Genomic DNA, 27,313 nt, shown 5'->3' with positions numbered 1-27,313 from the left:
GTTGAAGAGAATCTGCTGCCTCAATGTATTCACAGTCATATTTTAAGAAATGAAATTTTCTGCCTTTGGGATGTATGATATATTAACTGGGCACAAATCTGATGCCACAGGCAGATTGTATTCCATTCTGCATTGTATTTAATCACAAAGGTTAACAGCTGTGTGTTAATAACATACATCACAAAGGAGTGTAGAAAGCACAGCTCATAATCACTGCAAGGAGCAATGTTTTGCACTATGCATTGTAGTTAAAGGTTAAGCATTGTGAAGCTATAGAACTGAACCAACAGTCATTTGTAATACACACCAATTACAGAATCAGAGGGAATTATTTTCCTGCTGCTGACTGATCTGACTGTTGTGTATCAGCTATCAATTTATAACTATTCATCTGAGGTGCTTATTGCTAGAATGCTCTTCAAGCAGTGGAGAAAATGTTACAGTAAAACATTAATTTAATGTTCCATCTGTGGTAAAGACCCAGCAAAGGCAATCTTTTCTCAACACTGATGAACCGGGTCTGTGTTTTAGCTTAGAAGTTACTGAGTGTAATTCCCACTGATGAAAATACTGCTTTGCACCATCTGATCCACAAATGAGAGTGCTTTACCACCAAAAAAAGTATGTAACGTACAGGTGGTCCAAATCATTAGAGAGGAAAACAATCCCAAGCCTGTTTTTGGGATGTTCCCTGCTAGAAAGAGCCCTGGGACCAAAAGACATCACTGGCATGATGAAACTCAGTAATGCAACAGTTGCCCATGCTCAGACTGAAGTATGGGTCAAGCCAACTACCCCGGGGCAATCCTGTGTGGGGCATATATTGCCTGTGAGCCTGTGGGCACAGTAAATATTTTTGCCTAAAACTCAATTAAAGGCTTTTCAGTTGAGAGCTCCTGAAGTGGCAGTGATTCAGCTGTGCATCTGAGCCCTGACAGAGCCTGTTCTGAAGGGCTGACCCTTCCTACCTTCAGGAGGAATGGATGTGGCATCAGAAGAGGGAAGTGGCAGAGGGAGGATGATGCACAGCAGTGAGTGCTGTTGGCCCAAAGTTCAGAACATGTGAACTACACAGATCCAGAGAAGCTGATGGCAATGCTCTTGCCCAGCATTTTTAAAGACAGGGCAGAGTGAAGTTTCCAGATTGCTACAGCTTGTGTGTGCAGCACTGGCTCAGCGCTCTTCCCCCACTCCCAGTTTTTACCTCTATGTAGGGTTGTATTTTTGGTAAAATAGCACAGAGGCAGGCTAAGGTATGTACAGCTTTGACACACTGGGAAGGAGATTTAAAAAAACAGTAATTTTCAATAGCATTGTAGAAATCAGCCATTTGTGTGATTCCAAGGGGTATTTTCTGATTATTTTAGTTGGAACTAGATGAATTTTAAGGTCCCTTCAAACCCAAATAATTTCATTATTCTATAAAACAGGTTTAGGCAAGAATAGGGCAACTCTGAAAAACCATGAATTTCCCTTTTCAGGATTAAAGTGAATGGGTTCTCTTACTTTGTAACACCTTAAAACACTTGCTGCACTGACACATAAAGTATGCTCTATGCTTTGCCAGTTTGTTCATGCAGAAATGTTCCAGGCTTTTTTGGCTGCACAAATATTTTGATATAAATGTCACAGCAGTTAATCTTATTTGTTACTAATCTCATATGTGAGTCAAAATACAAGAATACAGGGAAAAAAAATCCCAACTGTTTCTGCTTTTGCCAGCATTATCTTTGTATTATAATATTTGATACTGGAATTTCTAATAGTCTGGAGTTTTCTTTACCCTTGGATTAATGTGCCTACAAATAGATTACCATTTACATTCTGTATAAGCCAAGTTTTAAGACTCTGTAAGGATAAGGATGCCACCCCATGAAACAGAGTAGGTCAAAAAATAGTCAATACAACTGCTTTGTGATGTGGTAGTTTTGCAACTTGGCTGATAACACTACAGACAGTGAGGAGGAAAGTGTTCATTAATTTGGGAAAAAGTACTTGGTGCGGTGCGCAGAAGAAATGTGATACAGCCACCGGTTGAGTTCCCATGCATCGTCTGAGATGCAGTCTACACCCTCTGGAGATAAATACTTCAATTTAAACCTGTCAAAATGGCATTTAAGTGCTTGCATTTTTACTACATTTTGTGGTGGGCTCAAAGGAAGCAAGAAGGCTGGCTCCTGAGGACTTGGAACCAGCTCTACCCAAACACTTAGAAACAAGAAAATTCAAAACATGGGGCAAGAGGGTGCATGGGAGAATGAGTCCAGCTTTGTCACTGCTGACTTCAGGGGCTGAGGAACGTCCATGCAACACACAGAGGTAATGGTTGCCCACAAAACATCCACAGGCCCCTCTGCTTAAAATGAAGCATTTCAGGGCATGAGGCAGCGACTCTGTGTGGCTGAGGAGGGCAGGGTTTCTCACTGCACTGAGGGGGAGCCCTCCTCCCTGCCTAGGGTGAAAGCCAGTCGCCATCTCTATATCTGTCCCTACCTTTCAGCGTCATCAGTTCTTAGTCTGGTGGATACCTGCCATTTTTACATTGCAGGAAGAGCTCTAAAGCTTCCACCAAGCCCAAGATTGAAGCTTTCTTGTAACCATGGTTTAGCTCCAATAAACACAAAGTATTTTTGATTGAATTAAAATTGCAATCCATTAAAACACCATGCCAGATTCTGAGGAACAGAATGGTGATGAAGGTCTCCCTTTCTCAGTGTTGTCCATTCATGTTCAGCTTGGAGCTCTGCGGGGTTCCTTGCTGAACACTGATGAAGTCTTTGCAGCTTTTTATTGTGATATGGGGCTCTCCCAGAGTGCAGGGAAGTTCAGTTACCCTGAACTCAAAATAGTCCAAATGGACCTGAAGTCACACAGAGCATTTTTGGCTTTAGTGTACTTTGAGGCAGCTACAGCTCCATACCCAAACTGACTCATAAAATGAGTTTCCAGCAATATTATGATTCACTTTAAGTTTTTGCCTTCCATTTCTGTACCATACTTCCTCCCTTGATCTCATGGCACCAATGCCTCTAAAACCCATGGCACTTCAAGCAGAGAACCAGGTTAATCCTTGTGTTTTCTACCATTTCCTGCAGGCATCCCCAGCTGCTCTAGCAAAAAGCGTTTTGGCTGAAGTTCCAAACCAAGTCGTGGACTATTACAATGGCAAAGGGATAAAACCAAAATGTATGTCAGAGTACGAGTCTTCCAGGACACTAGCTCCATGAACCTGCCTGCACTCTTTTACAAAATTAAAAAAGAAAAATGCTACTGTCTACATCTACTGTATTTAAAAAATGAAACAAAAAAAATAGCACGTTTTGGTGATTTTTAACTAAAATACTTTTTTTTTTTTTTGCATGTGTAGCCTAAAGGCTTAAATCTGTTAAGCGGTTGTATTGTTGAAACCTTTTTATGAGAAAAAAAATCCAGAAAAAAAAAGTGAACTCTTTACATTACAGCATGTTGCCTTGAAATAAAAAGTTATCTGTATCTGGTTTTTATACAGGTTTGTTGAAATTTTGCTAAATTTCTTATATTTACACTGTAAAGCATTTTGAAATATTTATTGAGAGTCAATAGCCAAAATGTCTTTGGTTTAATCTGCTATGAACTGAGAGATTTTTCAAAATGGCAGATGCATGAACTGTATTTTGCATGTTTAAAATAAAAACAACACAGTTTTGCAGTTGTCTTTATTTCTCTCTCTGCAACAAGGCTGCCTTGCTTTCAACTTCCATATTCCAAGGGAAGGGTAATAAAGTGTTTCAAGAGATACCTGACCTGAAGCATGGACATTTCTAATGATAGAACCTTATAACATGGACTCCCAAACAAGCCCACTCTGTCTGTGGCCTGAGTAGTAACTTTTCATAAGCCTGACAAATCCAGCTGTTACAAAGTGTTCAGACCATAGCTGTAAAGAGATCTCGCTTGGAGAGCATGATCCATCAAGACTGCATGTCTTAAAACATGCCAACTTAATCCAAACAGTCTGGCTGGCTTTCAAACAGGATGTATTTTGGCTATCCAATTCTATAACCTCTTCTGTTTGGGAATTCTTCTTTTGTTTCATTTATGTTTTTAAATCTCACATGCAGTGTCCAAATCTGTGTGGCACATTTTCCAAATGAAATTTTGCATGGCCTGATTTTGTGACAAGCAGTGATTTGTAACTTCATCCTCACACAGATCACCCATGTGTGTCAGAAGAACTGGTTTTTTACCAAAAGAATATTGAAGCCACCTTTTTTTAAATAAAAGAGGACACACGCAAGAATAGAATGGTGGTGGATTGCACTTTCTATTGAAATATTTATGTATGTAAGTGAAGAAATTAGATCAGTATTTTCTGTGATTGAAGGATGTGATTCATTAAAAACTAAGGAGAAAATTTGACAAAAAGTAATCTCGGTGGGATTGTCCAAAAGGCACAACTTTGGATGAGTTGTACTCCCACTGAATTGAAAACATTCTTGTTGCTAGTTCCTGAAGAAGCTGTTTGGGGCCAGCGCTGAAAATTTTGGAAACCTTCCCCGTGTGAGCAAGGCGTTTTGGTTAAGAAATACGTATTGTTAAATGAGTTTGCAGGTAACATAGGAGTTGAGCTCCCTGATCCTCCTTTAGAGGTAACTTCCATAGGATCAGCTTTGATTGATGATTTTGTACTCTTAAATCAAGGCAGTGGGATAGCCAAGAATGCATGGGGCTGCCTCCCCAGCACATTCAGTTCTGCCCCATCTCTATCCTGCAGTGCCATCATTCACACTTGCTTGTAAAGATTTCTTCAGCTGATCAGATACTGAGCAGCAGCTAGTATTACTTGGTCATAGGTATAAATTGTCTGGAGATGTCCAAACAGATAGCTCTCAAATCCACATTTCCATGTAATAGCTGACACTTCATTTGAGAGCTTACCCTGTCAGGCTGCACATCTCTCCCTTTGTGGGTGTATTTTATCTGGAAGCTGCTGTGATCTCCCCTTACGTGTAATAGACCATTCTGCCAATGACTCTTAATTCTTACATCCAACACCTCTAGTTTCTTACTCCCACTTCCCCCCTATTTTCTTTCCTTCTCTATTCTCAGGAGGAGCATTTTCTAGCTGTTAAAGCACAGGACTGAAAAATCAATGACTCCATGTTCTTTCCTCCTCCAGTATCTCATTTTGTTTTTTGTCCAAGATTTTTAAATGTTCTGCACCTCACATTCCTCCTCTGTAAAATGAAGGTCACTGTCATGTATCATAAATATCTTGCAATAGTACTGGGGGACTTCAATACTTGAAAGTGATTTCAGATCCTTCCTCAGAGGCATGGTGGTGCTCTCACCATGTAAAGAGTATTGCATCACCCTGGGACCTGCATTAAGGGATGTCATGTACAGTTGAGAAGTTCAGCCTTTTCTTTATAATTTCCCAGACTGAATAAAAGAAAGCTTTCAGCAAGAAAAATTAGGAATCAGATAAATTGTCCTTCTGGTACATATGATCTTTGACTAAACTAATTTTTGAAGTGTTTAGGGGTTACTTAGAATTGGGCAGTTACAGCTCTTCATTTCCAGAGGTGTTACAAGGTGCTTCTATAATGTGGCATCAGGTAAAATGCAGAGATCAACAGGCTATTGTATGCTGAGCTAGATAAACCATCAGTCATTTTCATGTGTGTACATGGTCTATATAAGTGTCTTTAGAACCCCAGCTGCTGCAGATCTTTCTGTTTACTTCACACAATCCAGATTATAAATGCTCCTTCTTAAAAACAAATCATTATCAGTGGTTGATATAAGTCAGCAATTCTGTAGCAGCTCTCAAGTACTTGGAAAGATACCTCCATGGTATTGAAAAATCAATTGGAAATCTCCTTCAGAATGTACAGATCTCAGGATGTAAGACAAACACGTAACAGTGTGGTGAGTTGGTGTAGGATGCACAGGAGACAAAACTGGCCATATGGTAAAGGCTTTCTAATGAGGCTTTGGATGCTATTTTCATTGCTCCAGGCAACTCTCTGCAATAAAATACTGTGGACTTTGTGCAGGGTAACCTCATTAAATATATGAATATATCTCTGAAATGGGATTTTTTTTTCTCCTGTTTTATCTACTTAAGGTTTTAGCAAGGCCATTCTGCCTTTAGGCTGAACTGCCATCAATTTCTTCTGCAGATTTTTTATGCAAATTTTAACTTCAACTGCCTTTTGATGGAACATTTTAAATTCTGAAAACTGCTTTAAAATAAATTACATCTTGTCCTTCTGAGATAACCAATGATCTAAAATATATTCTCTGCCAACTACAACCCTGCCTTCCTTTTTATCTCAAATCCAATTCAAAAACCCAAAAAGTCACAGAAAACTCCTATTAGCCCAAAATACATTAACATCTATAATTCTTGAGGCAGATACTGGGATGAGTTGCATTTTTAGTTTGTATGGGAAACTAAGTCTGCAAAAGATTTGAGAAAAGTACTAATACACTGCTAAGTGCTTATTACCCTAAGGTAAAACCTCTCCATACAAAGATTTTACCATGATGAACAATGTAGTGTTCTACTTTTTTTGTTTGTTTGTTTTTGGTTGGTTGTGGGTTTTTGTTGGTTTTTTTTGTTTGTTTGTTTGTGGGGTGTTTTTTGGGGAGGATGAGCTGAAAGATTCCTAGGGTAAGTTTACACTTCTCTATTTTTTATTTTTTTTTTTTTTATTCACAGAAAGTGCCATTTTTGCCACAAGAAAAATAGAGTTTATAGCACCACCTGTCCTTCACACAGAGGTCTTATTTGTACCTGCAGTCCTGAGCTGAGGAGCTGCTCTATACCAGAGACAATTTCAGCAATTACAGAGCTATATGAATGATATATGAATGCAGCCCAGCTGCATGTTTGCTTGCAGCATTCACTGCAAACCATCAGCGGCTGCACTCCCACCCTCTCTTTTTTGTTTTTTCCAATCTCATTGCAAAGCTGGAAAGATCCTCCAAACTGATCAAGTGAAATCCAGGTGACCTCTCCTGTGAAGGCTGACAGTTCAAAAGTGGTGTTTCCTCTTCCTAAAGTTCCAAGGACTACCCAAGGCAGCAGACTGGTGGGAAAGCTTTTTGTAATGGGTGCTCTTCCTTTCCTCCAAAAAGAGCAGCAGCCATTTCCACTGCTATGCAGAAAGCCTTTTACTGCTGTGTTCAGCTACACCCACTTCCCCTTACACACACAAACCTGACGAGTTCATGCCTCTTTAGCACCATGACAAGCTGCATGCACTAAAAAAAAAAAAAAAAAAAACAACATTTGCATCATGATAAAATGGGAAAAGTACAGAACTGAAACTTTTCTCTCAGAAATCTGTGCCCCCATGTATACTACCATGTTACTGGTGCAGGAAATCCTGTGTCACCTCAGCGGTGCAGGATGCTACATGAGAAAAGCATCATGCTGTGGCAACAAGGCTCTCTAGGATCAAGGGAGCCCTCTTTTCTGGCTGGGAACATCTGCCATGGCTTGGCAAGTTACTTGATCTTGCAATGTGCCTTGATTGCAGATCTCTAAAATGGGGGGAAATAGAATTTTGCTACTTCCTGGGGAATTTTGGTTGGGTTAGCACCACTGTAGGGTTGCCACAGTGCTCAGAAATTGGGAGATAACACCTTTATCATTCTTAGACCCCTTTATTTCTCCTCATATAAAGCTCTCTCAGAGCAGCAGCATAAGCTACCAATGGACCCCATTAGAAAACACATCTGTATGAAATTTAGCAGCATCCCTGATGCTGTTCTTGATGCCAGGGAGAGAGCAAAAAGATGTAGTGATCACTGTGACAGTGGAGATGCCTACCTAGCTTCAGAGAGGGAATGTCAGTAGGACTGTAAACTTGGGAGATGCATTTCTGGACACATTATGTGGCTACTTCTTAAAAGGACAAGAAGTAAATTCAGGACAAGGAATGCATGTGAAAGCTACTGGTATCTGGATCACAGTTTTGGGTGTGAACACCAAAATACCAGTTACAAACCTCAAGTGCAACACCCCCACACACACATACCAAAGCAGGGGAGAAGATGGAGTAGTGGGCTAAAGAGAAACAAGGACAGATTCCAGTTGACCATGCTGACAGTTGATGTGTCTTTATAAAAAGGAATTTCTGCTGAAACCAGAAAGGAATCTAGGGTTCATATCCCTTTGCTATCTTAACTAGTGCACTCTTAGCTGTGCTGGGTCCCTGCCCATAGAAGGAAAAAAAGAGTGCATCAATCCTGAATACTGATGAAAGCCAGACCACACCAAAGCCAGAGTGTCACAGGTACCATCCCTGTGTCAGGCTGCCCCTCTGACCCACCCATTTTAACTTTACCAGGAACTTTCCCTGGCTACACTATTAAATACCCTTCCCATAAACGCTGCTGCTCGCTGGCTGTCACACGGCCCAGCCACAGGCTCGGAGCACACAGTCACAGAGGGATGGGATCGTTCAGGGTGGGAAAGGCCTCTAAGATCATCGATTCCACCCCTTATCCCAGCATTGCCAGGGCCATCACATCACCCCATCCTTAACCCTTAAGTGCCACATCTACGTGGTTTTGTGAACACTCTAGGGATGGTGATCCCACTTTCCCCGGGCAGCCTGTTCCAATGCTTAACCACTCTTTCCAAGAAGAAATTTCCCCAATATCCGATCTAAACTGTCTCTGGCACAACTTGAGACCTTTTCCTCTCGCCCTGTCGCTCATTTCCATGGAAGCAAAGCCCTGACGTGGTTAAGCCCCGCATCCCGAGGAAGTTTGACACAGCAGAGTCGCTTCTTCCCTGACACCACCGCACCCTGAGGGCACCTGCTCAACACCTGCAGGAAGGTTTTGACCCCATTGTCCCGCAACCCGGTGTGCCTAAGGGGTGCTTGCCAGCGATAAACCCCACCAGCCGCTGCCATTTTCCCGTTTTAGACACGCGTGTATGTCTGAAATCCCAGGATTTTACTGCCTGGCGCCTGCAATGCAGGCAGAGAAGCCATGGCAGGGATGGAAGGGCTGCGGGGGAAAGGGACCCGTGGCTATTTCTGCACGTCCTCGCCCTCGGGTGAGATATACCCTCCCGAGTCAGAGTAGCTCCATCAGCCACGGGTGCTGCAGCCCACGCCCACGATTTTGGGGTGATTCGGGAGGTTTTTTGTCACTCTTGAGCTCGCCGCCCGCGGGGCGGAACTCTGTGTCCGGGGCAGCACGGAAGGTTTGCAGCGGCGGACGCGGCGGGGCCGGAAGGCGGCGGCGGCTCCGCCGGGGTGGCGGCATGGCGGGCTGGGGGCGGCTGGCCCGGCTCGGCGGGCGCCTTTGGGCGGCGGCGGCGCCGGCTCCCGCTCCCGGACACAGGTAGCGCTACGGCTGGGAGGGGAAGAGGCTGCTGCGGGGGACGGGAGGGAAAGAAGAAGCGGCAGGAACAGCGGGGAGCGGAGCGTGGCTCGGCCCCGGTCGCAGCCCCGAGGTCGTAGAATGGTAGAATGGCCTGGGTTGGAGGGGGACCTTGAAGATAATCTAGTTCCACCCCCCTGCTGGGGGAAGGGACGCCTTCTGCTAGACCAGGTTGCTCAGAGCTGCATCCAGCTTGGCCTTGAACGCTGCCAAGCATCCACAGCTTCTCTGGGCAGCTTCACGCTCACAGCAAAGAATTTATTCCTAATATCTAATCTAAGCCTACTATCTTTTAGTTTGAACCCACTCCCCCTTGTCCTGTCACTACAGGCTCTTGTAAGTAGCTTTGCCTCGTCCTTCCTGTAAGTTCCCTTCAGGTGCTGGAAGGTGAGGGGCACCTGAGTCGCCCTTTTCGCTCGGCCCGGGGCCTCTCCCGCCCCTGGGCGCCGCCCTTTGGAGAGAGAGGCCTCTGTGTGCAGCTACTGGCAGCCCTGGAAGCTTTGTTCGGGGTGCCAGGGTTACTGCTGGGGCATTCCAGCCTTAGAAGTAGCCCCAGCCTGCGAGGGAGTTACGGCAGGACAGGCGTGTTCGCGTCCAAAGTGTCTTTGGAGCATAGTGAGCGACTTGACCTGCCGTGTTTGGGGTCACCTTGGCCCGCTGGCCACGTGCATGCACTGCCTGTACTATTAAATACTCCTTTGTTGACGTTGCAGAGGATTAGGGAGCAATCAAGCCTTTTTCAGCCCTCATAACATTTATGGCAGGACACTGAGCTGTTCAGCAGTGTTTGTAGAATCACAGAGTTGTTGGGGCTGGAAGGGAGCTGAGGAGCCAAGTTCTAAGCTGAGGTCTCAGTTCTTTCTCACAGTGTGACCAGCCCTGAGGTCAGACCGCGTTGCTCAGGGCTTTGTAGTTGTGGGTCTTGAAAGCCTCTAAGGACTGAAACTGCACAGTCCCTCTAGACCCCAGTGCCAGTGTTAGATTGTCTTCAGGCTGAACATTTTTTTTTTACTTAGGTCAAATCCGAAACCCCTCTTCAGCTTGTAGCACTTCTCTCACTCTCCTGGTGTGCGCCTTGTGACATGGCCTGCCTCAGCCTTGTCGGTAGCTTTCTCACAAATTATTCCATGCCACTTGTGGATGGGACTATGCATTTCTGCATTATGGATCTCACTGGGTTCCTTGCTGGCTTGTTCTCTGGTTGGCAGAGGGACACCTCTGGGCATCATCCACTGCTCCCTTCAAACTTAAGAACAGTGCACTCATCCCCTGTCAGAGGCCACTGAAAAAGATATTGAACAGGACAAGTTCCTGAATAGACTCTTGGGGAGCTCTGCTTGTAACTGGCCTTCTAGTAGAGTCCAAACCATCAGCTGTGACTCCTTCAGCTGACAATCCAGACAGGTCTTTTCTCAGCTGATAGCCCACCCATCCATGCCATAACATCCCATCTTGGACAGAAGGATGCCACCAGAGTTTGTTTTAAAACGTCTTGCTAGAGTTAAGGTAAACAGTAACTACTGTAATCTCTTTGTTCATGGATCTGGCTGGGGTTTTTTATCTTAAAATGAGTGGTTGGTTGGTTTGTTGTTGCTCGCTCTCCTTTGGTATAATTCAGAATACTTAGTCAAATGACAGATAATCAGGTGTTTTATAAATTAGATGTAACATACATGTTATGAGACACTTTTTGTACTGATAAGACACTCAAAACCTTTTCCCACCTCTGGAAAGGGGTCAGCTGGGCTTTGTAGTCAGACACATCAACAGTTCAACATGGTGGCACGAGCATCTTTCTGAAGAGAATGTGGAGTTCCTCAAGAAGATAACTGCAGAGGAGTACAAAGCTCAGACAGCCAGCAAACTGTGCCCTCTGAAAGATGAGCCATGGCCACTGAATAAGTGGACACCAGGTGAGAAAGCATCACTTCTGAAATACTTGTTCATGCTGAAATTAATACTGTTGTTGTGTTGTTGAATTCAGTAACATCAGGATTGTGTCTTGTGAGGTATTCTCCTTTTGGCTTTCACATCAATCACTCAATAAATCTCCTGGTAGATAAGTAAATGTAATACATTAGTTCTCTAAAACACATTTAAAATATTACAAGATGTTAAGAACCTTTAAAAAACTTTTAGTTCTTAAGGATAGTTTTTAGTTCAGCTCTTGGCCCATCCCACTGCTGTACAACAAGAAGATAATAAATTAAGAATGTGTCAAAAAAGTCTCCTTAGAGTATAAAGGAGAGTATGAACTTGTAAATGTTTTTGTTAATATTGCTGGGCTCTGAAGAAAAAGTGAAATATAATACATCCCACTTCTGGTCTGTGATTACAATTTCTTATGGACTAGAATACAGAATTAAGTTTTTGAGCTTTCAAAAGGGTCACATCATTTGTGTGGCATACTTGACAGGTTGCCATTGCAGAGATTGGGGTGGGAAGAACCTCTTCAGCAAACTTTTCAATAGTTAGTTTAGCTCTAATACATTGGCCCTGTATTTTGGAAAAGAAAAACAAACCAAAAGTAGTTGCATTTTCTATCAAACACAACTGAAACAGGTAGAACTTTACTGCTGGTGGGGTTAAAAACCCCAGCATACCTGCAAGGACTTAGTGATGTTTTCTTTCCTTCACCTCCTTAGAAAAGATAAGAATTCATGGGACTTTGCAGATTATTATTTGACCTCTTTCATTTATTAAGTGTGAAGGTGCATCCATGTTCTGTTTGATCTACAGATTCCATCAGAGTTGGTGTTGTTGCAGTAAAACTGGGAATGATGCCGATATGGACCAAATCAGGAGAAAAACATGCTGTCACACTACTTAAGGTGAAATAAACCATAATGAATTTAATCTCCTATACTGTATTCAGTTTGTAAACCAGCTGTTTCAAGGAAAAGTGAAACTTACTACTTGTACAGGGTGGGAAATCCTGAAAGAAAGTGAAAATTTCTTTCACTCCTATATAATACACCATGCCCATTCTGTTTATATCCATACTTTTTAGAAGTGCTCTGCCCTGCTGCCTCAGCTATTCAAATGCTGCAGAGCTGTGAGTGGTGTTACCTAGGTGATGCAACAAAGCTGGGGTTAACTATCCCACTTCACTTCTTTTCTTTTTCTACCTGTGGCCATGTTTGGATTACTTTCACCTTGGTTTCTGTGCCCTTGTAGCCCTGAAGCTGCTTCTTCATATTCTCTGGCAGCTGCTCTTGTGATGAAGCCTTTTGCTGACTGGCTGCTGCCACAAGAGGAGCCACTGCTGTGAAGGCCATCAGGTTTACAGGGCAAGGCAGCAGGAGTCTAGAATGGGGGCTCTTATTGTGTGCTTTGAATACTTAAAACAGGGATTTTGCAGATCTTGTGTGAAAAGGGTGATTATAATTTCTAGAGCATTTATGAAATTAGTTCACATTCTACTAATTTTGTTTTTCTGAAATAAGCCTTCAGTTCACTGGAAAAGCAATGTCAGTGGTAAAAACACAACACACTGTCTTACTTTTAGACTGTATCTTCTGTTACAAAAACAGGGACTGACTTTGGTGTTTTGTTGTCTTAATGTATACACATCTGCTTATGCTCAGATGAACACTTTTTCTTTTCTCTAGGTCCAAGATTGCCATGTTTTAAGATATGTTTCAAAGGAAGAGTCGGGTGGAAAAACAGCTAAGCTGCTTGTTGGAGGCAAAAATGTATCTCCTTTTTCTGTAAGTGAAGCACTTCGGGTGTCACTGTTGGAAGAGTTGTTTCTGTTGTGATTACAATACAAAAGTAGCAGAAGTAGATTTCTCTGAAAGATTTCTTGGCACACAAGCGTGCTTTGTAATTGATCTTTTGTCACATTCACCTTTGTAGTTTCCTAAAGCGAGTGTAAATTCTTGGTTAAGAGAATAGCAAGAGGAACTTTTTGAAAGTTTTACCTCTTAATTTTCTAGGAAGGCTGTGGGTTTAGGAATTTGCTTTGATGTGCAGTGTCCCATGCTGGTGAAAGGGTTTGAAGGACCACTAGCAGTGGAGAAATGTATTTTCTTTATGTCTGTGGACATGCAGTTGAGCTGAGGACTGCAAGATACTTCACTTATATACTAATACACTTCAGGAGCCTGTTGTAAACTTACTCAGCTCCATCAGTTGTTTACAACTTAGTGCTCTGGCTTACTCTTCTGTACTGTCTTTTTAGCTGTAGTTCTAATTTTTTCCTAGTCTGTTGACATTGTTTAGTTTGCCAATAGTTCTGCTGCTAAGTAACTTTAAGACTTACCTTTTCAGGAAGATAGCTTCATGATTGTAGCTCATCAACAGCCATATCAAAGCCACTCACTTCTTTAGACATCCCAGTTGCTTTATGTGGAATTCCCAGGTATCTCTAGTGGCTGAGGTTGTCTGGCAGAGCTGTCATTCCCCAGGATGAGTTACAGATCAAGCAGGAACAAAGCATTCCCTCAAAGGATGTTTCTGTGATGTATTATTCCTGTAAAATATAATTTTTCAATTCTTGCAATATCCTGACACTCATTTGTCTGATTTGGGCAAGTAAAAAAATCCCAGGGCTCACGACTACTAAGCAGATTATTTCAGTTCATGATCATGGCTTTTTGAGAGCATAGATTTCCATTTTTCAAACAGATGATTATCCCAGGGCCTCAGAATTATTCTGTGCACTTGTTTCTGCTTTAGTGGAGGTAGGAGAAGAAGGACCTTTTTTCATTTTATAGATCTGTTGGCTTTTTTTAGTATATTCTGCTGATTTTGAACAGGCTTATACTTCAGGGTACCATTCATTTATTCAGTTGGTTTATGCCATGTTTGACTAGCACAGCTTGCACTCTTCAGGTGTCTATTGTGTCACTTCAGTCCATTTCTACTTTCCAGGTATGACATTTTCCTGGAAAAATGACAGCTGTGTTTTTTTCTTTTCTTACTTTGGTCTAAGACATGCAAGAGTCATGGGAATAATGTTTTCAAGTTGTATTTTGCTATTAAACTCCTTAGACTTGATCTTTTCATTAAGATCATGTTACCAGTAAATCCAGTATGTTATCAGAGTAAAATCATGCCAGAAGTAAGGAGGTATGAAGAAAACTTCTTTTTAAACAGCTCCTATGAAAATTTCTTCAAAGCAGAACTATGTAAAAAGTCAACTCAAGGACTTTTTAGTAGTGTGAGTTATGTTAAAGACTTTGTGCATAACTTTTCCCAAGTTAGCTTCTATTAATTTGATTAAGCTTAGACTCATTTTAATAAAGAAATTAATTAAATATTCTTTGAGCAGTCTTTGGTGAGGTCCAGGCGTGAGACTGAACTGTATATCATCATCATCATTATTATTATTATTACTATTATTACTATTACTATTATACTGAGCTCTGTATTTTTTTTTTGACATCATGATTGTATAAACTAGATAATTCCTAAGGAATCATCATCATCATTATTATTATTATTACTATTATTACTATTATTATTATACTGAGCTCTGTTTTTTTTTTTTGACATCATGATTGTATAAACTAGATAATTCCTAAGAAGAATTTGGCATGCTGATTCTGGGCAGATTTAGTTGTTGAGGTGCTAAGAAGTGATGTATTTCTGTGATTTAGCTGCAAGTTTGGATCATTGTTGTCCTATGTTTATCAGCCTTTTTATGTGTTTCTTTTCTCTCAGAAGTGTCAGAAGTGAGATATAAAAGAAAGCTGAATGATACTGTCTTGTATTAGCATAAGCAATTTCTCTTTTGTTAATTCCTCATAGGAAAATCTCTTTCTCAGATTCCTCACATCTACTAGTTTTTAATGAGTTCAATCAAAAGGTTCCTTCAGTAATTTTTCTAACAAAGAATTTCCTGTATTTCTTTGGAGTGTCAAATTGCTTTAAAACTGATAAGGGGTATTGCATTTTTAGCAAGATTAATTTTTCCTTCTTAGCTTGATTTATGTCACTCTGTTGTAAGTGAACAGATTTTTCATGATTTTTTAATGCACAGTTATGCTCAAAAGTAAGTTCTGCCAATGCTCAGACTTTTTTTTTTTGTCAAAAATATTTTATATGCTTGCTATAAGTGAGGGTGTATTGATCATTTACTATAATACTGGAAGGTATTGTTGGTTTTTTAAAAAATAAGGAATATCTGAGAATTCACTCAGTGTTCCCCTCTTCAATATTGCTTTTTAGGAAGGGTTTGTAAAGACTGAAGTGTTTTGTTTGTAAAAATATATCTCTGACATGGCTGTTTGAAGAGGAGGTGCTGTTACAGTAGAACAGTGCAAGGCTACAGCCTAGAGTAGGACTCTTGAGATACAAGTGAATTTTGCCCTTTGACTTCAACTTGCTTTTCTTCAGCTGTGGTTTCTCTTTCCAGCCACCCAAACTGAGCACAGGGCTCCCTTTGCTGTAGCTTAAGGCAGCAGTTTTACATAACTGGAAATAAAGGATTGATATACAGGCACTTAGTAGGGATTCCATATCTTTATTTTTCATTCTCACATAGAGTTCTGCAGAATAATACAGGTGCTCCACTGATCCCTCAAATATTGGTGGTCTTAGGAGAGATTTTGTATGTAGTTGATTCTGGTTTTTTAAAGGTATTTGAAGTATTTTGTACTGTGACCTCAAGTTAACAAATCTCTTGGGAAACATTTTTCACTCTCAAAGACAGATTGATATTTCTGAAAAATTTCTGGGTTTTTTTTCCAAATCAGAGGTCCTCATCATCTTGCTTCCTCGTTCTTCATAAAACTTCCTCTGTTCTAACACCTTTCAGAAAGAAAGGGCAACATGCAGATTTTCAAAACTGTTGCCAAGTACACTAAGTAATATTTTTTAAATTGTCCACATTACTTGCTCTTAAAATACACAAAATAATTTTTGAGAGAGAGGGAACTGCACAGGAGTTTTGAGAAGCAGACCTCAGAGATGAGATTATCCAAGTGTGACAGTATTGTTAGATGCTTAAATTGCTTTCTACCAGAAATCATTTGAAGGAAAATCAGCTGTATCTCTTTCTTTTTTTTCCTGTGACCACAATTTTCCTGCATCACTGTTTCTGTTGCTTGGTTTTGTCTCAGTGATCTGCTGTTCTGTGAGATGTCTTGCTTAAAACAGCTGAGAATAATTTAAAGTACTTTAAATGTGTCAGACTCATCTGAAAGCAAAATCTCTGCTTTAGTAGGTCAGCAGTGATTGGACACTGAGTGTACTTGCTATATCTTAAAAATGTGTGGATCATAAACTCGTTGTTACTAATTTTTCTTTTTTTGCCCAGAGACTCAAAATTGTCTTCTGTGGAAATTTAAGCATTTCTAGAAGTTTCTGCAAGACAAGAATTTTTTTCTATGCTTTTGTTAGTTAAATAAATTACTTTTATCATTTGGTGTGGAACTAAGTCATCAGAAGCTCTGAAAAAGAGAAACTACTTCTAAATTACTACAAAACTCCTTGTCAGCCATGAAAAAAAAAGTAGCATCTGTCATCAACATTCTAAATTATTAGTTTCCCTCTTCAGATTTTCAATATCCTCATATATCTCATTTATATTAGGTAGCTGTAGGGTAACTACTTGACAGAAAATAAAAGGCAGGCATTTATTTATTTTTAAATAAACTTTATGTAGAGAGAAAATGCAAGCCTGAAGATTAAATTTTAGTATGATCTATCTGTTTCTCCAAGTGATGTTGACAGTCTGTAATAGTTTTCTGTGCTAGGTTGATTCTTGGGTATTTTAAGATGACTTTTTTTTTTTATGGCTCCTTTTTGTTGCAGAAACCAGAGTCTGCACATGAAATTTTTAGAGAAGCTGGAGTGCCACGGAAGCAGAAAGTCACAACATTTAATGTAACAGATGATGCCATAATTAAGCCAGGTAATTTTTTTGAGCTACTGAGTATTATGTGCTTAGTCATTTAGCAGTCATCTGCCACTTGTAGACCTAAATGAAGTTATGATGTGTATTTCAGTGTTGTTTTTTATAGAAAGTGCTGAATTCTTTGTCATTAAGCACAAGCAAACTTTTTGCATAGGGAAAATCAGAAGATGGGTTTTACTTTTGGTTGATGGATGTAGGATTTTTTGCCTTTTCCAGGATACTATGTTTCCACCTATGAGAAAATAAATCCAATCCAAATTTACTCTGAACATTGAGTTAAGAAGTAAATGTCTGTAACCTTGACTCACTTATTGGGCATAAATATGAATACAGTTCCAGGAAGTTCTTTGTTTATCCTTATGAGAGGGACACAGTTTGTGGTAATATTTCTCAGGACCCTGAAATAGCAGTTGAAGTTTTGTTTCTTCTTGCTGCATTCAAAAGTAGGATGAAGGCTGCTTTTTCTGTTTTTACAGCTTGCAAAGTAAAACACACTAAATCATGTTTATAACAAACATTCTCACTAAAAATCAGTATTGGAAGTTTAGTGATCAAATGAAAGTTTAACATCTCTGAGGTTTTATTAGGTAGTTAGGTTATGTTTGTTTTGTGGTTTTTGGCAGTTACAGGTATTTTCTGAAGAATTATATAGGGTAGGAAATTCTACTGTTTTGCATCTTTGTTGCCATTAGTGGAGCTTTTTGCAAGACCTATTTAAGACTGCAGTAACTGATTAAAATCAAATCTGACATGAAGTCTGGACTGATAAATGGAAGCAATAGCTTGAGATAAGGCAGAATAGCAAATTTTTGATAAACTGGTTTTGCAGTGTGTGTATTTTGTACATAACATCCTTTATGTGCATGATTTTGTGTCAGTTGGCACTTATCCAAATGTGTGGATTATGTAAATATAACATGAAATAATATAAAAGTTTTTATGTTTGAGACTTTTGAGAGGTTTGCATCATTTCAGTTTGCATTCATACAGATTTGAGAAAGCATGGAAGCAATTGAAAAGGCATGAAGCAATTAAAATTTCATTTTTTTAATGGATGTATAACAGACTGCAAACTGAAATATGCAGCCATGTGAATCTTCAGATTAAAGTTCATTTAGAATGAACTAAGCTATCAGTTTTGCTTTGTTGGCTTTTTTTAAGCTGCTAATGAAAGAATATTTGCACTTGGATGAAAAAAAAATCACTGAAGACAAAACAAATCAGAAATTAATATTTTGATATTGCAGGTACTTAAGGAATTAGTGTAATTACAGTGAGGTGAGTGATGTCACAGACCTACAGTAGCACTGTTTCTGTTAAAGGTCAGCATGTAGACAATTCCCCAGTGGAGGAAGCTGTACTTTGGCCACAGAGTTTAGTTTGGAAACACTGTGTCTTCACACAGGAAGTGTTGCAGGATTATTTTTTTAACCCCATTTTTTATAATAAATGATGGGGGTTTGGTTTATTTGTTTTTTTGGTTTAATTTTTTTTTTAAAAAACTCTCCACCTTGTGAAGTGCTAGTAGTTCTAAGTGCAGCATATTCTGTTTTCTTGCTAAGCATATGTATTACGAGTCTAAACTAATTAGGCACTTCGGGCTTTGGCAGTGTATGAAGGGCAATGTATCTGAGTAAAGCTTTGACCCTTCCTGCTAATCTGAAATTGGGTTATATCCTAAGATGTGTGCTTAAACAGTAAACACAAAGCATCTATTTCAGTCAGTGAGGTTGATGAAGAAGAATAAAAAAGATGTAAATAACAAGTTCTGTTTCCTTTCCTGTGGCTGTAACCTGCCCTGGAGGATAATGACTGGGCAGTGGTTTGAGGATTTCAGCACTAAGTTGAACATGGTCTCTCCTCTTCTCCTGCAGGTACTCCTTTGTATGCTGCTCACTTCCGCCCCGGGCAGTTTGTGGATGTTACTGCAAAAACGTAGGTGCCTGAGGATTTATCATGTCTTAAATCTCTCTCAAAGAGACTGGCTGACTTTTTTTCTCTCTCATTTGGCTTGAACCCATGGCTCACAAAAGCTGAAATACAATTGCAACAGTAGTGACAGGAGGTTGACGTCCATTCGCTCATTGGGTCAAAAATATCAAGTTATGTTTCTTGATGAGGCTTCCTCTTGCTTTTGAACAAGGCTGGTAGACTATTGATGCTATTGAGGCTGAAGTCTGCCTGTGTTGTCTCTCACATGTTCATGATTAGCATGGGCAAAGAGATACTTTAATACAGTATCTTTGGTATGTAAACATTCTGAAAGGTATTGGTTCCCAAAAAGACTGCTTAATTTTCATTTGGTGAAGAGATGGGAAGAGATATGCAGACTGAAAGGATAGCAAAAAGGTAGTGAATACATTTAGCAGTACAACAGAGCTGTCAGATTCTTTTGTTGTTTGTTTTCTCTTGCATTCCAGCTCATGTCCTTTCCAGCAGTGGCTAAAGATCTTTCACTTTAGTGTGGGAGGAATAATTTCCTCTTAGACCATTGTAAATGCCAAATGAGAGCTCAAGTAATAGAGGGTGTTTGAAAGAAAAACTGACATTCTGTGGCAAAGACTGGTCCTGGCTCTTGTTGTACATCTGTGATTTCCCCTGACCAAGAGAGCTCCTGTCTGTATATTTCAGTGTCATGATACAAAGATAACATTTGCCATTACATGTTTTATTTTCTCTGCAATGGAGATAGTACCCAGCTGCAGCTGTCCCACACGTAGAGTGTAATACCTATAAATGTCCAATGCTGTTCACAGGATTTTGTATATATGGGGAAACTGACCATATCAACAGAGCTGAGTATGCAATTCTAATAGAGCTACACCTCACTGCATTTGTGAGGGCACGCTATTAAGAAAAACAATTTAAGGAATTGATTTGAATTAGTATTTTTTCCATGTCAGACTTTCTTATACACTTAGGTCTGGCATATTATTCATTCTGCTTGTAAATTGCATTCAGTGAGCATCCTGTAAGAGACCATAGCTTGTGTGCAAAACAAAGCACATGATCGTTAGGAATACAGTCATTTAATGGAGATTATGTGTCCGTCTTTGTTAATGCAGAAAAGCTTTGCTTTTCCAGGAGCTTTTCCAAGAACTAGGAAAGGGATTTTTTAGCAGTGTAGAAAATATTGGTAAACAGCTGCAGGTTATTGATTTGTATCTTGCTTTTAGTGTTTGAAAATACTAGCAAGCTAAAAATGACTGGGTTCTTGGTCCTGCTCAATGAATCCATCCTAGATTGCAGCTCAGTATTTCTAATATGTTTTCTCTAGATATTTGTATGATCCCATTTCAGAAATTAGGTGTGTGTTTGTACTGCTGATTTGGTAGCATATTTCTTGTAATCCTTCTGTAAAGATAATGTTCTTTAACTAAAGTGAAAGGTGAAATGGGTTTTCCATCAGTGTGATTCTCTAATCATTCCAGTCTTTCTATATCAAAAATGTTTAACCTTTTTCTGTAGCTTGCTCACGTTCTGATTTCTACTTCTTTGGAATGCTTTGGAATGTTTATCATGTTTCCTTACCTCCTGGGCAAGAATTAAGTTATGTTACTATATTTCAGTTTTTCTTCTATTCTTTTGGTTTTTTCCATGCAATTTCATGCAGCAAAGTCCCATCCAACCTGGGGAAGGACTTGGAGGGAGGACCTGGGTCTTTCTGTTTCAAATCACTATGGACTTGAAAAACAGTAATTCCTTAGACATGGTGTCAAGTAGAAGTTTTTAGAAATATATTTACATGAATATGTACTTTACATTTTTGAGTTTGACAGTAATTTTGCTTTAATTAGAGGAAACTCCAGAGTGTACAGTGTTAGAAATCATGTGGATAAAAATAGCAGTGCTGTTGATAATAGCATGATTAATTGTAATTAGTCCTTTAAAAAGGAAAGAAAGAAAACAAATATCACCTCAATGAGGAGATAATATAGTGGAATATAAAGGATTTTTTAATCTTTTACCAACTTTTAATTGTTCAGATGAGCAAGATATCCTTTTGAATGCTTCCTTCTGCCAAAATGTAAATAAAATAATATGCTCCTTATGTATAAGCAATCTTCAAATTTCATTTCAGAAGTCTTGGGTTAGCCTCTTCATTTGGTTACCAAAATGTAGGGGGTTTTTATTACTGTCTTCTTTTAATCTTCCCTGCAAATGTTTTTGTCAAAGTCTTTTGAAGTGTTTTGATTCATTTATACCTCTGTAAAGAAAAACACTTTTACAGGAATGAGAGGGTTCAGTTAAAGATTTATGTTTGCACTTGGTTTTTGTTTCAAACCTCATAATTGTTCAGCATGGTATGAGTGGCTTTTAGAGCACGGAGACAGGGCAGTGTGTCTGCATGCTGTCAATCTTCTATAGTGCTGAAATATTTTCCTTAGTACTAATTTTCAGTAATTTAAAAGCTCAATCCTTAAGTTTAGCCCTGCTAAGCTTGGAGCTAAAATGCACAACAAAATCCAGAAACACCTCTCTCACAGGCTGCAGCTCTGTGACCCCACCTTGAGTACTGCTTACAGCTCTGTGGTCCCCTCTAGGGATGGAGCACCCCCCCTATGAGGAAAGGCTAAGGGAATTGGGATTGTTCAGCCTGGAGAAGAGAAGGCTTCAGGGTGACCTAATTGCAGCTTCCAGTACCGGAAGGGAGCCTGTAAGAAGGATGGAGAAAGACCTTTTACAAAAGCATGTGGTGACAGGACAAATGGCTTTAAACTGAGATTAGATATTCAAACTTTTGGATTAGATATTAGGAAGAAATTCTTTACTGTGAGGGTGATGAGAAACATCAGAAATGTTGTCACTCCCGAGAAAAAGCCAACAGTAGTTTTGTTGGAAAGTGGTGAGTCTGGAGTGTTTATGGTTTATTTAAGTTTTGCTCAATTAACAGTGTAACCTGAGCCTGAATCAGAATGCTCCATTTGCCCAAAGTTATCTGAGTAAGTAGTTGGAATGCTTTTCCCCTGCAGCATCGAAATAATGCTCTTTTAAATTAACTGCATTTGAAGAGTTACTAGCTAAGTAAATTGTTGCTTAATTCCCATAGCTTTCTAAATGAAAGTTCTCTCATTACGTACTGGCATTTTTCTTGTATCAAATCTGGAAAATGAGGGTTTGTACAAAATTAGGTGGTTGACCTCAACACCTGCTTTCCTGCAGGTGGGACCAGAACAACTGTAATTAAACTCTATTTTTAACTCTGCAGAAAGATTATTTTTTCTTTTAACTCTTGCATGTCCTAGTTTTTCATATCATCATTGCTCCCTATCATTACTTTCTGGGAATCAGGTAATGCTTCACTCAGTGAAGCCAAGTAAACTAAGTCACTATATTGGATCTGTTGAGGAACAGGGGCATTCTGCATTTCAAATCTAGTTTTATAAGTCTCATGCATGTGGGGTTTTGTGTTCAGATATGGTGTGTAATGTTACTGTTAGAACATTAATGTATAGCCCTTGATTCAAACCAAGACAACAGGTGGAAGATGCCTTAGCATGATACCACAACAGGGTAAGCAGGATGTCAAACATTCTACTTCGGCGTAGGTTCTTGGTTATCATATTTCAGATACTGTAGCAAAATGAATTCTTTCTGAGTGGATTCTAGTAATTTATTCTGTTAAGTTAATACATAGTACTGATTAACATCCTGCTTTGACAGACCTTAATGTTTTTTAAAAATCTCAGCTGGCTTAGGTTAAGTTTAAATAATTACTTTTCTTTTATTGGCGATCCTTGCTGAATGTGTTCACTTGTAGTAATTTTTAAGGAGGGCAAAGAGGGCAGTTAAACAATTTGAAGTTAAATGAGTGATATTAATAGCTGATACCTGGTGTCTGTTCATAAAATTGACAAGAACATAATTTGCATAATATTCATTATTTTTGTCAGAATAAAAGTTTAAGATTTATACAATACACTGTATAAACTCTTCTCTGATTTTCCATAATATGTCTTGAACAGCATGCATCTTAACTTCTCTTCCTTGTTTATATAAGATAAATATTAGTTTCAAAAGCATATTGCATTTCATACAATTGGAAGAATGTAAAGTCTTTGCATTAGAAATACAGATAAATTGTGGATCGTGGAGAAAATGTACTCTTTTTTGTTTTTTTTTCATATAGTGGAGAAATCCACCCCTTGTCTGAAAACAGATCTTATTCACATCAATTTAGGCTGGAAAAACACTGTTCTTTAGAATGCTTGAGGTATATTGCCTGAGCTACTAACTGCCTAGTTGACCAGTTCTAAATTTTATTATAAACCAGATGTTAGTAGGTCCTTACTTTGTTTTAAACTTTGCATTCAGTCTAGATAATCTTATTCTGTTCTTACTCTGTTTTCAGCTTCTTTTCAGATGGAACATGAGTCAAATAAGAAATATACACAGTGTAATTGTTTGTCTTCTTGACATTGTGACAAAAAACATTACACATTGTTTATTCTTTTTTAAAGTAAAAAACTCCAAAATGAAAAACCTGTAACTGCTTCTTATTAAATTATTTCAGTCATGACTGGCTGTGTCATATTAAATAGGAAATTAATGTCAGGAAGTCCTAAGTTAGGTGAAGTGTCCTTGTAGATAACGGAGTGATTTTTACAAGTCAAAAATGAAACTAATCTGAAACATTATTGAACTAATATGATGAAAACACCTTGATAGATAGTAAAAAAAATGAAATACAAAAATAAAAAAGTATAAAATTAAAATTAGAAATTTTTTAAAAAGAATAAAATGCTCTTAATTTCAGTATTGCAATATCTTTCCTTGACTTTAAGCAGAATATTTCAGAGACTGAAGATTTGTTTTCATATTCCAGATCAACAGATGCAGGAGAACTTTCAGGTTTACTGGAGTACTCGTTTTTCAGTCTGATCACACTTTCTGTAAAGTTCCTAAGGCTTCGGTGTTGTAAAATCTGAGTCTTTGTTCACAGAAAATACATGTGTAATTGGAAGGACCAAGAAGCAACTGAGTATTCTCTATTGCATGAATCAATTAACACTAACAACTCTATCTTGTAATATAATCACTTTTTTTGAAGTTATCTTATAGTATTTGATGTACTAAACTCTATTTAAAAATACATCTCTTGCATATATGAAGTATTTATGTTTTAAAAATTTTTAAGCACAACTGTCAGTATTCTAAATTGTTCATATTAAAAACCAAGTAAGTTGAATGAAATGTTGAAGTGATTTCACGACATCAGAGATTTATTCTTCTTGGCTAAGTTTGACAGTAGTGTTTACTTTTGAAATGGTAGCTTTCTGTGGTTGTGTGGTTTTCTCTGAATTGCAAGGGCATTTCTGCAGCTAAAGAATTTATCATGCCCCATCATTTAAAGAGAGAATTTATCTGCTCGCTCTGTTGACTGCACACCTGCAACCCACTTGCAGTTGGTTTTGGAGACTTTGCTAAGTCCATCTTCCAGCTAAAGATGCCAGAAGTAATCTGCTTGGAAAACATGGCCAGTAATAGGTAGTTTAAAAGAAAAAAAACAGCATTTTGGCAGAACAGATATGAGTTTTCCTATAGCTTAGTTTCTGCATGTATTTCATAGTTACTGCTCCCTAGCAATATGAAAACAGAAAAACACAAGTTTAGAGCCTCTCTTAAAGTGTATTTTTCAAACTGTTTTTTATGACAATTGCTGTTTACTACTGCAAGCTTTTAAAATAAGCTGATACTATCAGCAAGTGGTGTTACAAAGCCTTGCATCCTTTGGATTCCTGTCTTGTGTTCCTGATCCCAGGTAACCCAGGTCCTCCCTCCCACAGGTGCCTTCATTCAGCTTCCTCTCATGGCCCCAACCCTCTTCATATCTTCATGTCCCACCACTGTCTGCTGGCCTGGAAGGACTTGTCTTGCTGGTGACAGCCATTTGCATGACCAGCCAGCTGGCAGATCAAAGGAAGATATCACTGCTTTAATTAAGTTTTAGCTTTTCCTTAGCTCTAGGTAAGGAGCAAAAAATAGTCAGGAGCTTCTAACCAGTAACTTCTTTATTCAAACAATTACACATGTTTCTTTGCCAGATTTAACTGGAATTGTCCCATAGGTTCTGAGCAGGGAAGGGGAAGACCAGGAGACAGACACTGTGGTTGCACAGCTCATGCTCCCTTACAATTCTGTAGCTTTAGAGAGTCTTTCTTTATGGCTGTTTTTGACTGGGGTTTGATATGTTCAAGCTAACCAGGACAGCAGTTAGAGGAGAGCTGAATCAAGTGAGAAGAGGAAAGAATCTACTTTTTGTTAATGTTGGTGTTTTCTGTGTTTGTGTGTTCACTAGTTTTTCATGGCAGTGCTGAGCAGGGAGTCAGCCAAGTGCAGTTCCTGCATAGAGTGTGCTCATACCCAGTTTTATTTTAGATGTAAAGTACCTATATATTTTTATTTTTAATGTGAAGTGCATTAGCAGAGAAAGTATTTCTGTAAATCAGAGGAAAAGGATTCTCTTGCAAAATCATAGAATCACAGGATATTCAAAGTTGGAAGGGACCTACAAGGATCACAGGGTCCAACTCTTTAAGTGAAAGGCCCTTACAGGGATGGAACCACAACCTTGGCATTAGAAGCACCATGCTCTGACCAACTGAGACAATTTCAGGTTAAATTTAATAATCAGTGCAGCCATAAACACTGTGGTCAGACTTCTGCTTTTGGGCACAGATAATGCCAGTTTAACACACACTTAATTCGGCTTTTCCTTTGTGCAGTGGTGATTTTTCCTATTGAATCTGTCCTTGCAGTAAATAGAGAATTCCAAAGCCAGTAGTGCTGTCATGTGGCTCCAAGATGAAGGACATGGACTCTGAAAATACATTTTATTTGATATTGTGTTTTAGAGCTTATTTGTTGGATGAATACAGATCAAGGGAATTACATGTCACTATACCCAAAGCTGCTCTCAGGAGATGAGTTTGTTGTATGGAAAAGAAATGTTCCTTCTAAGTAGCCATCTCATCCCTCTCTCGATGCTTAGGCCAGATCTTAAGTTGTGGTATATGGTATTATTTGGGATTTTGACAGGGTTTTTGTTTGTTGTTCTGCTGCTCACTTGGTGAGAGATGCATTATGGTAACTTTTATTGAGGACAATCACAGCAAAGAGCATTTTATGTTAGTCTTCTTGCCTGTTTGACTCTTCTAGTGCTTCTTATTCTGTAAAGCAGTCTTTAAGCATTGTACTAAAATATGTTTATGGTGCAAAGTACAGATTTTTATACCATGTTTAAGTGTCTTCTTCCCTAAGCTGATTGTTGTTAAAGGTAAAAAAATCATGAGCCTGACTGGAATTGTTGATTATTGCTAGAAAGCTTATGTCTGACTAACCCAGGTTTGTTTCTTAATTATTTTTGTTTTCAGAATTGGTAAAGGATTTCAAGGTGTCATGAAAAGGTGGGGATTTAAAGGTCAGCCTGCAAGCCATGGCCAGACAAAAACTCACAGACGACCTGGAGCAATATCTACCAATGTGAGGATTCTCATTTCCCATTAAAACATTCTTCATTGTTTTTAGAACTTTTAAAACTGAACAAATGTACAATAGCTAGCTGCCACAGTTACTCTGTGCTAGCAGGGAATCCCAGCAGCAAAGGAAGTTCAGAATCCTGTATAAGGAGCAGTGCTGTTCTCTTAGGCCTCAATTTATGAATATTCTGTATTGCTGGTAAATGCTCATATTTTAACTGAGCTAATTGGCATATCTTGTAATATAGTGAGAGAAACAGTCTTAATACTTCAAAGAGAGTTCTAAGAAGCTTTTATCACAGCATTTATAGATTGGAATGGATTTGCCTGATATGTTATCCTGCAGATATTGTACTCTTCTTTGGAACCCTGGTTGCTTTTATCACCTTGCCTGGCATGTGTAGCTGCTTCATGATCTGATCCCCATAATTTAGTAGGGAATTATTCCCAGAAGTGTGTAAGCTTCCATGCATTTCTAAGCAGAGTACAGAGTCATATTTTTACATTTCAAACTATAAATAATATTAGTATAAAAGCTCTTTGAACAAGTTAATTTTAGGCTTTGTCTTATAAAGGCTGT

General features: G+C 39.1%; 2 protein-coding genes across 4 annotated transcripts in view; both read left to right on the top strand.

Annotated features, from left to right (window-relative positions):
* Window positions 1–3,698, top strand: part of CPNE4 (copine 4) — a 230,158-nt gene extending 226,460 nt beyond the window's left edge. For all 3 annotated transcript variants that reach the window (XM_054518626.1, XM_036398756.1, XM_036398747.1), the window contains one exon: window positions 3,096–3,698. In XM_054518626.1, the coding sequence (XP_054374601.1) occupies window positions 3,096–3,227 (132 nt within the window). In that variant the 3' untranslated portion in view covers window positions 3,228–3,698. The remainder of the gene's footprint in view (window positions 1–3,095) is intronic.
* A 5,225-nt stretch (window positions 3,699–8,923) lies between these two features.
* The window catches only part of MRPL3 (mitochondrial ribosomal protein L3), a 28,675-nt gene continuing 10,285 nt past the window's right edge, over window positions 8,924–27,313 (top strand). The window contains exons 1-7 of the mRNA XM_036398769.2: window positions 8,924–9,351; window positions 11,125–11,303; window positions 12,130–12,221; window positions 13,002–13,100; window positions 17,152–17,251; window positions 19,129–19,189; window positions 26,629–26,737. Coding sequence (XP_036254662.2) covers window positions 8,939–9,351; window positions 11,125–11,303; window positions 12,130–12,221; window positions 13,002–13,100; window positions 17,152–17,251; window positions 19,129–19,189; window positions 26,629–26,737 — 1,053 coding nt within the window. The 5' untranslated portion in view covers window positions 8,924–8,938. The remainder of the gene's footprint in view (window positions 9,352–11,124; window positions 11,304–12,129; window positions 12,222–13,001; window positions 13,101–17,151; window positions 17,252–19,128; window positions 19,190–26,628; window positions 26,738–27,313) is intronic.

The sequence above is a fragment of the Molothrus ater genome, chromosome 1 (assembly GCF_012460135.2).
Source record: "Molothrus ater isolate BHLD 08-10-18 breed brown headed cowbird chromosome 1, BPBGC_Mater_1.1, whole genome shotgun sequence".
Classification (NCBI taxonomy): domain Eukaryota; kingdom Metazoa; phylum Chordata; class Aves; order Passeriformes; family Icteridae; genus Molothrus; species Molothrus ater.
The sequence above is the reverse complement of the archived record's forward strand: the minus strand, read 5'-3'. Positions and strand labels throughout refer to the sequence as shown.